Source organism: Panthera tigris, chromosome F2, assembly GCF_018350195.1.
Source record: "Panthera tigris isolate Pti1 chromosome F2, P.tigris_Pti1_mat1.1, whole genome shotgun sequence".
Classification (NCBI taxonomy): Eukaryota; Metazoa; Chordata; class Mammalia; order Carnivora; family Felidae; genus Panthera; species Panthera tigris.
The window spans coordinates 4,899,381-4,913,809 of NC_056676.1; the positions used below are offsets into that span (position 1 = coordinate 4,899,381).

At 38.0% G+C, this 14,429-nt stretch overlaps 1 protein-coding gene across 4 annotated transcripts in view; it reads right to left on the bottom strand.

Annotated features, from left to right (window-relative positions):
* PCMTD1 (protein-L-isoaspartate (D-aspartate) O-methyltransferase domain containing 1) overlaps positions 1–14,429 on the bottom strand; it is a 68,114-nt gene that overhangs the window by 17,609 nt on the left and 36,076 nt on the right. For 2 of the 4 annotated variants that reach the window (XM_042972956.1, XM_042972957.1), the window contains exons 2-3: positions 6,690–6,792; positions 319–510 (exon numbers count right to left, since the gene is read on the bottom strand). Coding sequence is in view for 2 of the 4 variants with exons in the window: in XM_042972953.1 (XP_042828887.1) it covers positions 6,690–6,792 (103 nt within the window). In the remaining 2 variants the exon portion in view is untranslated. The remainder of the gene's footprint in view (positions 1–318; positions 511–6,689; positions 6,793–14,429) is intronic. The other 2 variants (XM_042972953.1, XM_042972954.1) reach the window with 1 other exon arrangement.

Genomic DNA, 14,429 nt, shown 5'->3' on the forward strand with positions numbered 1-14,429 from the left:
CCAGATGGAGATGACTCACGCTCCTAAATTACACTGAATTATACCTAACGATATAAGTTATCCGTACACAAAATAAACAGCTCTGAAATGCGTGTAATAACTACAAATTTATTCACTTTAGACTTTAATCATTTGTTGATTTAAATCTGTAAAGCCAGGAACTGTTTTCAGACTCTCTTATGCGGAGAGGGAAAACTATCCGGCACGCTCTTACTAATAACGTACACTGGAAATCACTTGTGGGAAAACAGAGAGCACATTATCTTGGCTTACACACGAACACTGGCCCGAAATAACACTGGGATTCTCATCACTTACCTTAGCAGTGGTTTTCTTTATAGGTGCGTGTTGAAATATCTTCATCTGGAGTCGGACAGGTGATTTCCTTCACAGCAGGGACCTTGCCAACTTGCCCATATAATTCTTTTGATAAGCTGCTAGGAGATCAGGGTGACCTAGCCTTGCCCTGCAGCTTCCCTCTTAGACGGATAGTCTAGGTCTAGGAGCTGACTGAGAGTAGAAAAAACAACATTCCCCTTCAATACACTGTTGAAGTGGGGGGCTGACAATTTGCACACCTAGTTTATCATGTGCCACAGGATGCTGTCATTGAAAGTTTAGACAATTATTCCAATGGAATAAAGGATTTCAAGGTCACAGGAAAGAATCCTACCTTGTTCTCAGACCTCATCCAAAACCACCTGCCAAATGAATCACAGAAACCTCTTTTTCTTAAAACACTTAGTCAAAATATACATTTTGGGTCTTGAGAGCTAGGACTGTTTAGTTAAAACAAGGCAAAACTTCAGAATTTTCCACTGGGAAGAAACATCCAGGGAAATATTATTATCTGTTGCCCTCCAAATGCAGTTATACCATTCAAAAACTCTTACAATCAATAATTAAGCTACGGAATAGTGTAAAATTTAAAAAGCAAAGACTTTACCTTTTCAAGTGTTTTCCCTTCCAACTGCATCAATCTCATCTCAGAATAATTTCAAGCATTATTTAAAGCAAAGTGTGAAGAGTAAGTAAATACAGTGTTTTTTTCATTGAAAGAAGCTTTAGGAAAATCCATAGGATCAAAACCAGACTCTAAACACTTTATAGGAAACAGGACAGGTACATCACATAAAAGCGAGCGTCCAAGTATTTCAACGGTAATTTCTTCTCCTAAATCCAACTTTTCCCCGTGCCATTTCTCACGGATGTTAAAAATACAGAACTGATGAATAGCCCTGATGACTATTTTCAAGCACTTCTGTTACCACCATTTGAATGCATGTCATGATTGAAAACAGTTCACAACCTGTAGTAATTGCTATAAAGCTACCATCGGAGCAGTATTAGTGTATCGAAAATATTCAAATATCTGAGAAATATTTTGAAGTAATGTTGAATATACATTTATAGATCGCAAAACTACTTCAAGTGTGCCATAATTCTCTTAAAGAGGAAGCAGGACTATTCTAGTGGTAAAGTCGACAGGACATAGAAGCATTTTTCCAAGGCAAATCAAAGCACATGCAACACAAACCTATACTTAAAAATCATATTAGGCCACTAGACATTGCCATAAGCCAATTACATCTTTGAAACATAAGAGTATACTATCTGCACTTAACGAAAACTCATACCTCAACTGCATTGCCTCGCTCACTCATCTCTGCCCCCAAAAGTAACTCACACCATAGGTGAGTTTCATCAGTGAACAGGGTAAGTATGCTTTGTAATAAAAATGCTACCGTGCATTTAACCATGTTATCAGCCCTCCTTAATCCTCATCAAAGGGAAATAAATGACGAAAATATAAGCGCTGCTTCAACTTTTGTACCTGGGGCTAAATTGCTCGACTGTCATTCATGGGTAGCTTCCTGCTGGAACAAATATTGGGATAGATCACTGTTTACATCATCATAGCTAATTCAGAAGTAAATAAAAAGATGGACATAGCCGAGGTCACAGCCTGTCCAGTCTTCAGTTTTCCCACTTGGGCAACATGGACACCAAAATGGCCTCTAGCACTGTGGATTAAGCACGTGGAATGTACGTGGTACTTAATGAACAGACTGGTACTTAATGAACAGACAATACATATTAGGTGCTATTATTTTTTATTATCTCATTACTGTTTTCAGTACTCATATCATGACTCATGTATATAACAAACTGTATAGAAACTATAGTCTTCTGTTCAAACGGAATGAAAATCTTCAAATAAATCAAACAATGCTGCACTCATTTGACTACTGATGTTAGACTATTCCCAGAATTAGCTAAAGTATCGTTGAAAGGGAGGGGAGACAGGATCGAGCGATGTATTCCTAGGAAATGGCACACTCCAAAGCATGCATTCTAGGGAGCTGAGTCAACTACATGCGCATGTATATATTACATAAATACATACTATTGCTATAAAAAAGTGTATACCAATTACCAACTCATTTGCAAAGCATTTACAGGATAAAGGTTTACAATTCAGGCTACTTTAACTGAATTATTCCTCCAAGCAACTACCACCGGAGAGATTACTTTGCTTACTGCTCAAGCACAAATACTGATTATAACTTGACCTTCTCCAAACTTCTTCCCTCATGAAAGCCAGACACCTAAGGGCCTTTAAGACCTAGGCCCAAAGACTTGTCTAGATCAGAGTGGACTAAAATAAAGGCGTTCTGAAGAGAGTGTGTGAAGATACAACAAGGGTCAGCAAACAGGCCAAATCCACCCTGCTGCTTGCTTTTGTAAAGCAAGTGTCCCTACAACACCTCATGCCCACTCCCTTTCAAAGTGTCTAAGACTGCTTCTGCATTATGGCAGGGTTGAGCAGTTGCCAAAGGGACCATTTAGGCCAGGAAGCCCAAAGTAGTTACTACTTGGTCCTTGACTAGAGAAGTCTGCCAATGTTTTAGAGGACCCTAGGAATCAAATGTCATGTTTATAAGGGAATTTCAACGAATCTGGAAATACCAACGTAGAGCAAAAGGATAAACCATACAAGAGAGCTCCCCCTCCTGCCCATCTCCAAATACAGTCAATTCAGAGTAGCCTCTCCAAATTATTTTGTTTGCTGATGTAGGAGTAAGGCATGGAAAGAAAATTTTTAAATGCAAACATTACAATAAAGACACTTTTTTCTACAAGAAAAAATACTACTTTCAAGACTCAGGAACCCAGCTTGCTTTATAAAATAAACACAAAAACACACACTTACATTTCTTAAAAGGTCACCTTACATTATTTATTTTAAGGTTGAGTAGTTTATGGATTTTTTTTCCCTACCTACTGTATTTGGAGTTATGATCTCCAATTGATACATGTTAAGAAAATTTAAAAATGCAGTTTAAATCTTAAGTGACATAAGTTTTGAAAAAGCAACTGATTAAAAAAGATCCAACCCTCCCCACCCCCCCAAAAAAGATCCAAACCAATAGGATAAGTAAGGAAGGAAGAGTATTACGTTTCAGCTACCTATTCTGTGTTACACATAATCAAAAATAATCTGGTACTAAGGAATACATAAAGAGCAATTAATTTTCCAGAGTTACTTTCTATTTTATTAATTAAAATATGTATCTTGATGACCTGTTTACAATATAATGTGACTGCTTAGAAATGGGATTTTTAAAATCACTTTGCACAGCAACTTTTTCAAATTCCAAAAATTAATATAAATAGAAATATCATCCACAAACACCAAAAAAATTGCAAAGAAATCATCAAAACACAAGACAGAAAGAACACTATTATATCTTTATAGTTTGTCACCAAAACCAAATAATATAAAAGGACCAAAACAGGAGGCAATGAGAACTCATCGACTTTGATGTCTCAGCTTCCAACCACTCACCACTTTACACAAATGGAAACGTTTTCCCAGGACCTAGTGCTCTTTGGATGTAAGATACTTCTATATAGAGATCTGAAATATTTAAATAATACTTCAGAACACTACCTGAAAACCAAAATAGATAATATTTCCAGAACTAATTTTTTAGACTAGTTTATTAATGTACGAATCTGCTTTAAAAAGTTGCAATGCTTCAAAAACAACTGTTATGGGGCGCCTGGGTGGCGCAGTCGGTTAAGCGTCCGACTTCAGCCAGGTCACGATCTCGCGGTCTGTGAGTTCGAGCCCCGCGTCAGGCTCTGGGCTGATGGCTCGGAGCCTGGAGCCTGTTTCCGATTCTGTGTCTCCCTCTCTCTCTGCCCCTCCCCCGTTCATGCTCTGTCTCTCTCTGTCCCAAAAATAAATTAAAAACGTTGAAAAACAACTGTTATAAAGTCTGACTATTTTAACTAAAATAGCAAGACCATTAAAAATTATAAACATTTAGAGAAATCATATCACCATATTGTATAATTCATCATTTTATGAATAACAAATCTATATCGCAGAGTAACAACAAATTCAAGAAATACAAGGAAATTTTAATCGTTTTATAATTATATGAAAACAATTTTAGAAAAAAAATTTTAATTGAGACACTTAAATATATAGTCTTCGAACTTCTCTGTTACGGATTATTTGATATTTAAATTACATCAACATAGAAATGCTTTAAATAATAACATATTTTATTGTTTCCCAGGCCTAGTTGTCAGCACTAAACTTGAGCTCCATAGATACCTGTATAGAGATGCTTCAGGGATTCAAGGTTCATCCTTGAGTGCATTCTGCTGGAAATGGATTACTATCTAGTAATACTAGACTTCATGGCAGAACTTAAACACTGGCTTTTACTAATAGTACTTCTGTATTTTCTAAGTTCAAAGGTATTCAAAAGGTCAATTTGTGTATACTGTTTCAACAACAAAACACATAAAATAGGAATCCAATAAATGCAACAAAATTCTATAGTTTTAATAAACAATATAAAAAATATTCCTGTCCACATCTTAAGCATTTAACATGTTACAAATAAGCAGACAGAAATGATAAGACACAAAAGGATGGTAAAACTGAATCCCAATTTCCTATAAAATGACTTCGGCTAAAAACTATTTTTTTTTTCTGTCAAACAATATGTTATTCTTGGAAACAGAATATGAACCAACACGGTAAGCACTTGAAAAATGATTCCAATGTGATTTAAATTTTCACTATTTATGAAGACAAGCATAAATAAGACAAAGGATGGTGTTCCCCAAATTGATGCAGAAAATTCAAATGGCTTGCTCAAATACATGGAATTAACTATAGGACAAAATAAACCTGAACACGTTCCAGTTCACTCGAGCCTGCCCGCCTGAGGTCTCTCATAACCCGATTACAACCACAGCCAGACAGAAGACTCCCCTTCACTGAGGATTTGCAGCAGCGTATCCGTTTTCTATTCGTCAACCAATCAAGTGCCACTTGCCAGAGGACAGATACACACTGGCAAAGGCAAGGGGAGAAAAAGCAAAGAGCAGGGGGACGGAGAGGAGGGGCAGAGAAGGGGAGGAAAAAGGAAAAAACACTCCGGCAGACGTTCCCAGGGCCTTCTCCGCTTCCTTCATGCACTGTCCCGGGGCTGAAACTCTCTTAGAAAAAAGCCCTCAGCCCTGACTCAGACTCCCAAGTTTCTCACCTCCGTGGTCGTGGCCAGGGTCTAGAGATGAGTGGGGAAGGCCCACTCCCGACAAGCAGAGTTAGAACTCTGGCTTTGTACTAAAACTTTGCAAGAGAAGGTGACCTTGTTCTAAGCTGGTGTTCTAAGCTTTTTAAGGCTTTCTTGGAAAATATGACTAGTTGGAAGATATGCCATCACGTTTTACACAATTTCGCAGAGTTCGTGCACTTCAGCATAAGACACCCTTGCCCCGTAGCGCTATCATTGCTGAATTTTAGGAACACTGCACACTGAGAAGACGCCCCTGCCAGGCGAAGGACCAAAGTCTGCACTTTCTAAGGGCAAGTCCGAGTTCAAAACAATGTTTTACAAAGCAATGGCTTCAACACAACCTTATCACAAAATAGATCAATATATTTCTATGATAATTAACTCTAGTTATATTACAAGGTAATTGAGTGTTTTTAAGATAGTCCTTCGGGGGCACCTGGGTGGCGCTCAGTCGGCTAAGTGTCCGACTTCAGCTCGGGTCATGATCTCGTGCTTCGTGATTTAGAGCCTTGCATGGGGCTCTGTGCTGACAGCTCAGAGCCTGGAGCCTGCTTCGGATTCTGTGTCTCCCTCTCTCTCTGCCCCTTTCCCACTCAGGCTCTGTCTCTCTCTGTCTCTCAAAAATCAACAAATGTAAAAAAAAAAAAAAAAAAAAAAGTCCTTTGTATGCTAACAGGTATCACCCTATGTTAAAGAGGGCAGGACTCTTAAATTACCGCTCCGAAGGTATAAAATCAGTTCCAGAACAGTATTTTCTAACGCCAGAAAAGGTGCTTGTATGATTTTGAATGAATGGAACGTAACCCTACCGCCATTACTATCCCTGTATCCGTCACTGACGGATACAGGGATAGTAATGATTACAAAAGTTACTTTGCATTTATTTATAATTTACAGTCACACAGCACAAAGATTATCGCGTGATTTCTCTAACTTAATTTTCTCAGTCATTTTATACCACACTGATTTCTGGTACATTCGGTGGAGCAATTCAGGATCGATGAACAGCACTGAGGAACAGACATGTCTATTTAGCTGCTTATCAACTGCTTTCAAATCAAAACTATAGATGTGAATACTTACTTGTCAAAGCTGTCACTATTTTTGATGAAGCTCTCCAGTTTTTCCTTGGCATATTCCACCACATCTGAATGAAGCTCAATCCCGTGATTTATTCCAAAAGGACCTGCAATTGTAGCAGCAGCAGCATTTTTATAAAATATATATATTTATAAATACACACACATATATGCATAGTAATATGTCTTTACAGAGTTCTTTTAACTTCTGCTCACTTTTCTACCACAGGGGCATTTAAAAGGCTTGAATATGTGAATGTCTGCTAGCCAGATTTAAAAAGCTGAATCGAAAATCTGTTTCCATGGCTTTGAAAGAAAGAAAAGAAAAAGAAAGGAAGAAAGAAAGAAAAAAAGAAAAAGGAAGGAAGGAAGGAAGGAAGGAAAGAAAGAAAAACAAAGACTAAGTTATAGAGAGTTCTCTCGAGAGCAGCCCATCTGTCAGGACAATGTTGACTAAGAAATAATCATATTCTTATCTAAAGTTTTGAGTTCTTCACCATTACATTTTCATTTATCACTTGTTAAAAACTGGGTAATTCTAAAGTGCCTGACACCAGGGGCTAACGTGGCTATTCTATAAATGTCTCACACATCCCACTATATGCTAAGTTCCTACACTCTATGCCTTCCGGAGCTCCCCACGTCTAGCAGAATGTGGCCACCGGACGGCAGGACCGCACAGCCGGTTTTACTCTTCTGTTCGGTGTCTCACACTTCACTTAGCATTTCTTTCTACCCACAGCCAGGGAGGAGTGACATTCTAGGAATGAAGAAAAGGAGAGCTTTCTGAGCCCCGGGAGATGGTACTGGGAGGGCGCCCTGGGACAGTCACAAAATACCGGCAACCGAAGCTACTGGGTGCATTACCGCCTGCCCCGTGACACGCAGGACGGTAACACACAATCTCATCTGGGTAGGCTACGTGCTTTTGAACTTCCAAAACTGAGCCAGAGTTTTCTACTCTATACTTTAGTTATATTTTTATTTTGAAATTGGTCTTCCAGGAAAAAAATACGTGTATGTATCTTCCCTATCTTATACGTACTTCTTTTTTGTATCTTGTATCTTAGGAACTAATTAACTGGATATACCCCCTACTGAATGTCATTAAAATACAATACATAGTGGAGTTCTACTGACCTCTGAGATTTTTTAAACAAAAAAAATCAGTCATCAATTATCATGTTTGAATGTTCAGAGGGCACCTGAAAAAAAATGATGTATGATCTACAAACTACCTAAACTAGAAAAATTAAACCAAAATGTTTGGATACTATCTTCAAGCCAAAATCAGATAATGCTTTAACCTACTGGATTTCTATCATATTCCATTTAATATGATTAAAAAAAAACGGTTATACTTGAAAAATGTATTCAGATACGGGTAAAAAGGTACATGATCCATCAAAACACAACGGGTAGAATTAACTCCCTTTGCGGTGCTTTCATACTGTTAAAGTAAGTTATGCTGATTGATGCAATCTTAAATGTTCTGTTTTTGTCTCCTTACAGTCAAACAGTTGGGTCGTCTGAAAACTGGAACATCCTTTCTGGTATCATTTTAGACCTCTTGTAATTCCTGATTATTATCATAAACAAAAATAACCTGTCTTCAAAAATAAAAGCGGCAAAAAAAAACAAAAAAACAAAAAACTCAGAGAACACATGGGGACATCTCTTTTTTATATTGAATCTGAATACTTTAATAACTTGAATTTCCATAAGGAAACAAAGAATGCTAGGAAACACTGAATAAAGTTTTCCTCACTAAAAAAACTCAACTCATAATTACTTAACATTATGCACATATTGAGGAAAATACTGTTCTAGGAGATAAATTCCTAGGTGATCCATTTAATGTAAAACAAAGACTTCCATATTTTCATTATTCATTAAGAATCTAGCTATAGTAATCAACTATTCTTATGAGACCAGACCAAACCCGGGCTACATGGATAAGAAATCAATGGAAAACATCCATATTGCTAGAATCTGAAGTTTCCTTTAAGACCAAATGCATAAGCTACATAACAAAGGTGTCATGTAAAGAATCTGGAAATCAAGGCTTCTATTCAGTATTTCACACTGCTTTCTTAAGAGAGGGAGTCTGACCTTGAGTTCTATTTCAAAGGGACTACACAGGTGGTTCATCACTTAAAAGTCTCTTTTTTCTTTCCTTGCTTTCTGCTTATTGTCTAAAACCAAAGTGGCAACTTTTGGAAATAAGGTTAAAGTTCAGTTAGAACATTTCTTAAGGACGTTTTTCACATAACTTGTTTTTCACATTACCTGGGTATAAAAACAATTTCATTAATATATGAAGGGTTTGACCATACCGTAAACAGATGTGCAGAATATATTATGTATTAACTTCTAGTGCAAATACACCATTTATGATTTTTTAATGAACGAAATGTAAGTAACATGGAAACATATCCTTATCACTATTAAGCTGTATAATTAACATATTAAAAATAATAAATTTAAGAGAATTCATTAATAAAAGACAGAACTTAAATAGCAATGTTGCCAATACCTCATTTATTTAGAATGTAAAATACAACTGGAACATTTTAAATATATGATAAAAATGTAGTGTGATGCTGTTTATTACAACTCATATTTGACACAGGCATTAAATAGAACAGAAAATAAAACCTAGAAAACTAAGAACACAAACACAGCTACTTCCAAGGAAAGGGCCTCAGAGACCTAGGGTGGGAAGGAGACATGTCCGTCATTACACCCTTTGGTCTAAAGTGTCCAGACTATACCCATACATATAACTTTTTATCAGAAAATAATGGGCTAGTCAAAGAGATCACCAAAAAATAGTCTTCAGATTTTCAAATTAATAAAAGAATTCTAACAGAAAGGTACAAGGGAAAAAATGAAACAGTATCCAAAAGAAGTGTCAACACTTTCTAGCACCATCTAAGAGATAAAGTATAAATGTAACTTTGTATTCAGTAGTTACCAATTCTATTCTGTATTTGCCAATGTGAAAGGGTTTTTCTGTAAATGCTAACGGTTTCATTTTTTTGTATTACATATTAAAAAAATAAAAGTACTAACAGTTGACCATTATCTCTAAGAGCTAAACATTGAAGAAAAAATAGAAATATACACAGAAATCAAAGTTTAATTAAGACAAATAGCGATTAGGAAAACCTAGGGGCTCCTGGGTGGCTCAGTCGGTTGAGTGTCCGACTTGGGCTCAGGTCATGATCTCATGGTTTGTGAGTTCGAGCCCTGCATCGGGCTCTGTGCTGATAGCTCTGAGCCTGGAGCCCGCTTCGGAGTCTGTGTCTCCCTCTCTCTCTGCTCCTCCCCCGCTCACACTCTTTCTCTCCCTCAAAAATAAATGAACATTTTAAAAAAATTAAAAAAAAAAATTAAACTGTAAATGCTTGGTTCCCACCCCAGACAGACCAAGGGAATCTCTCAGGGTGTGGCCTAGGCCCTACAGATAACCTTAAACACAGTCCAGGCTGAGCACACTAGCCACATCCTCCTGATTTTTAAAATCTCTTTGGACTATCCAAATCTCTATTCTCATTGGTAAAGTGTTACCAATAAAAGCATGTTGGATAAAACTAAGTATTTACCACAAGAGGGAGCAGGTGAATCAGGTACTTGAGTTCTATGAAACCAGTATAGTTTCTCAATAACAACTGAAATATATAATGTAAAAACATCTTTTAATAAGTTCCAATGATATTTTATTACTAATTTTAGTTGTATAAAATAAAGCATTAGGGGAAGATTTATAAGCAACTTTGTAAGAATTCAGAGACAGTAACAGGTAAGAGAACAGGTTTCATTCTCTCTGTAAACATCTTGGGGTATAACAAAGAGACATAAATAGTGCAAAGGTACATAAAGGAAAGGGAAGTAAAAGGAATCCGCAAAAGATTAAGTAATCGTTAACTAGATAAAAAAGAAATTGATCTCACATATTGCCACTTAAGATAACAATTTCTTATGGTTTTCCCGTACATTTTTGTACAAAAAGAGCACGTTAAAGAAAAACAGGGTCAAATGTTTACTGAGTCCTGCCACATTCACATAACCATTCTGAAGCTAGCTGGATCTACCTAAGACTAGACTAGACTTGGTTCTCTGCTCTGTAGGTTTAGGAAAGGCTTCATGAAGCAAATCTTGAAAATTTTCCAGAAAGTTCCAGCTCCAGTCCCTCGAGCTCCTCTCGGCTGACGGCGGATTTCTAAGTGCTATTTTTCTTTATTACACTTGAATTTTAGATGTATGTTTACACAAAATCTGAACATGTTGGCTTAAACAGTTACAGAAAATAGATCCGAGCCCTTAAGTAAACTACATGTCCAAAAGCAGACGTCCCAATCAGATCATTTACATGTTTCCACCCAGCAGGCTAAGAATACACACAATTCTAGTATGTTCACAGCAACTTAGGACTATCTCACACATCTACGGTGGAACATTCAAATAGAGATTAGGTTTCGACCAGAGTAAATTCAATCAACTGAGAATAAAACATGCTCACCTCAAAAAACAGTTTTAAAAGTTAATTTAAACAGCTTCACACTTGATCTAAATTCTTTTTGATGTAATCATTTCCCCTGGAAGCGATTTTCAGCAGCTCTTTCACTGCACTGCATATTTGTGAAATACCTGAAGATACACTGGGGCCAGCATGGTGACCAATTCACACAACAAACAGTGAACTAAATGAAGAATGGGCCGGTGAAACTGACAACAATGCTCCTACTGCTAGTTCAGAAATGAGAAGCACAACTTCAAGTGTACACGATGGGTCTCGTTTTCTGCTGGATCCTCAGCAGCCACCACAGTGTTGAATATAACAAATACCGTTGAAGGAATAAAAAAGTACAAAAATGTACCTACGCTCCCAAACTTAAAAGGCTCACAACTCGGACGGTTTTGTGATGTACACAAAACCTAAAATGTGTATTTTTCATGTCTTAATTTAAATATCAAGTATACTGGCAAAAGGCATTAAGTATACGGCAAATCTATTTTATCTGTTACCACCGCAGAACGAGGCACTCCAAGGAAGACTGAGGGAAGGACATTCCATTCAAAAGAAGTCTGTTAACGTTAGCTATGATGGGAATCTTCTAAAATGCAACACATACTTTCCTTCATGTACCGAAGGAGATTATGACTTCAAGTCAGCTATTATCCGTATAATCACGTGAGTATCAAGCAAAAGTAGAGGTGTCCCCAACTCCATGAAGTTATTCTTGAAGTGGGGACCCGCCAACTAGACAAAATGGAGAGAAATGGAAGACCTTTTCGAGTATACCTTTCGATTCGCTGGGCATTTTTTAACCCTACCAGTATGTTACCCATTCCACAAAAACTGATGAAAGAGCGAAGAGAGTCTGATGTCCAGGTTTCCACCTGGAAGAATTTGGGGTAGAAAATAAAAAGCTACCTCTCACCAGAATGAGCAACAAAAGGAAGAAGAAAACGTGAACTGTTTGCCTCGTGTGGGACCGAGTAAGAGACGGTGACCCGAGCCGGAAACAGGCCACACTTCCGGAATCTTGTGCATACCCAAGAGATGCGCCCTAAGCACCATGTATTTAGCATCCAGTGTGTTGGCCCAGCCCGGAAGATCAAGAGTGTCCCCGGTTCAGGAGACGGGCCAGGCCTTGGTGCTAGAAACCGGTGAATCCTCTGTATATGGATGTTACTCGAAGACAGAAGAAAAGATCCACCCTTTACCCTTCGCTATCCAAAGCCAAATCAGCTTCCCTAACAGGACGGAAAAGTGTTCACAAAGGCAGTGGAAAGAGACTTGAAATCCAGGGAAAGAATCTTTGAATGCCAAAGGTGTGGGAGGGTGGCTGAGCCGACCCCTGCAGAAGCCACACTCCAAGAGAATGTTAAGACAGGTTCTAGAAGGGATCAGGAACTCCAGCAGGCCAAGTAGCCCTGCTGACTCGAGCCGATCTCTGGCTCTCATCTACGTGCTCAGTCCAACCGACCGAGTCCGCTCAGGGAAAACTGTACGAGGAGAGGAAGGGAATAGGCACCAGCTCCTACCCTGTGAGGTCTTCACAAGTTACTTTACACATAAAGAGACAAATTCGGAAAGCTTAAGTAATCTTCCGAAACACAGGGTTGACACTCCTAACTTACGGTAGTTTATGTTCTATAAAGTTCAGCAAACACTGAATTACCAAGTGCCGAACCACTCTAGTAGGGGAGACACGTACACACGCACACATACCTCAAACACATAATAATCTTAAACCTAAAAACTCAACCTGCTTGTTCGCTTTATTTTACAAAAGCAAAAACGAGCTTCCGAACTATTAAGAGATGTTTGCCCGAGAGCATCCCAGGAGGGGCCAAACACGGGCTCCAGAACCAGAGGAGCTGCTTGTGCTGCACCGTCCCCTTCTGTCTTCATCTGCTAGGCTCCTCTAAAAGCCAGCTGTGACAAGAAGGCACAGCTGTCCCCCGTCCACCCCAGCGAGGAACATGCAGAGTGACCCAAAGTGTTCACGCCTCTGCTCTCGTGCACAAATGACCTCAAAAGCCACCAAGTACTGATCTGAGAGTTACAAATAAATTTTAAGTAGCAAATTCACAAATAATAGGGAGCAACTAACTGTAAAACAAAGACAATCTGAGTTGGGGAGAGTTGATCCTGAAGATAAATACAAACTCAAGATGTGCAAGAACAACCTAAGATTTTCCACACCAAGGGGACTGCCTTAGCACTCTGAAGAACAGTATGAGGAAATATAACCAGAAATTACTATGAAAACTTTGTAAAATTTCTAAAATCTGTAGTTTCCTAATATTTGATGTTTGTATTACTATTTGTTGCCCTATAATAATTAGCAGTAATATTCCATAAACACAAAATCACCTGGGTATTGATTTTTAGAGGGAGTAAAAATGAAAGAGATGGTTGAGATTCGTAATGACTTCCACTCCACAACCATAAGTGAAAACAGGGAAGAGCCCTAAAATATAGACTAGTGACGGCAGCTCAAGACAGGGTATGTGGGCAGAAGATGCACAGAAGCCTAACTGGGACAAAGAAGGAACAGTTCAAACAGCGATGAGTTTTACTGAATTCAGAAAATATGAGTAGCCTAAATGAAATAAATGGTTCTTTTCAAAACAGATTTGCTCAGAGCCCAAAATAAAGCACATGCCAAGAGCCTTTGTAACTCCTAAAAAGAAAAAAAAAAAAAGAAAAAGAAAAAGAAAAAGAAAAAGAAAAAGAAAAAGAAAAAGAAAAAACCAATCCTCACACAAAAATGGCGGGGGGATGGGGTGGATAGAGGAATAACTGAGGTTTGGTTTAATACAAAATATATTCTAAAGCAAACACTGAGAACCTGCAGAATGTGTTTTGTCTTATCAAAAAGAATGGGGGGTGGGGGCTGAAGACCACTCTGGATTTCCCTGATTCATCTCTGGCTTAAAGTGAGCCAAAATAGATTCCTAAAAGAGGGGCTTAAAAGAGCATGAAAAAAATATTGGAAGACCGTATTTCTGATAAAGCATTTGTATCCAAACTGTGTAAAGAACACTTAGACATCAATAAGAACACCCAACAGCTTAATTAAAAAATGGGGAAAAGATTTGAAGACATTTAACTAAAAACATGGGTACGACTAAAAAAACACAGGAATAGATTCTCCTCCACATCATTTGTCACTACAGAAGTACAAGTGAAAACCACAGTGAGATACTAGTTTATACCTACTATGAT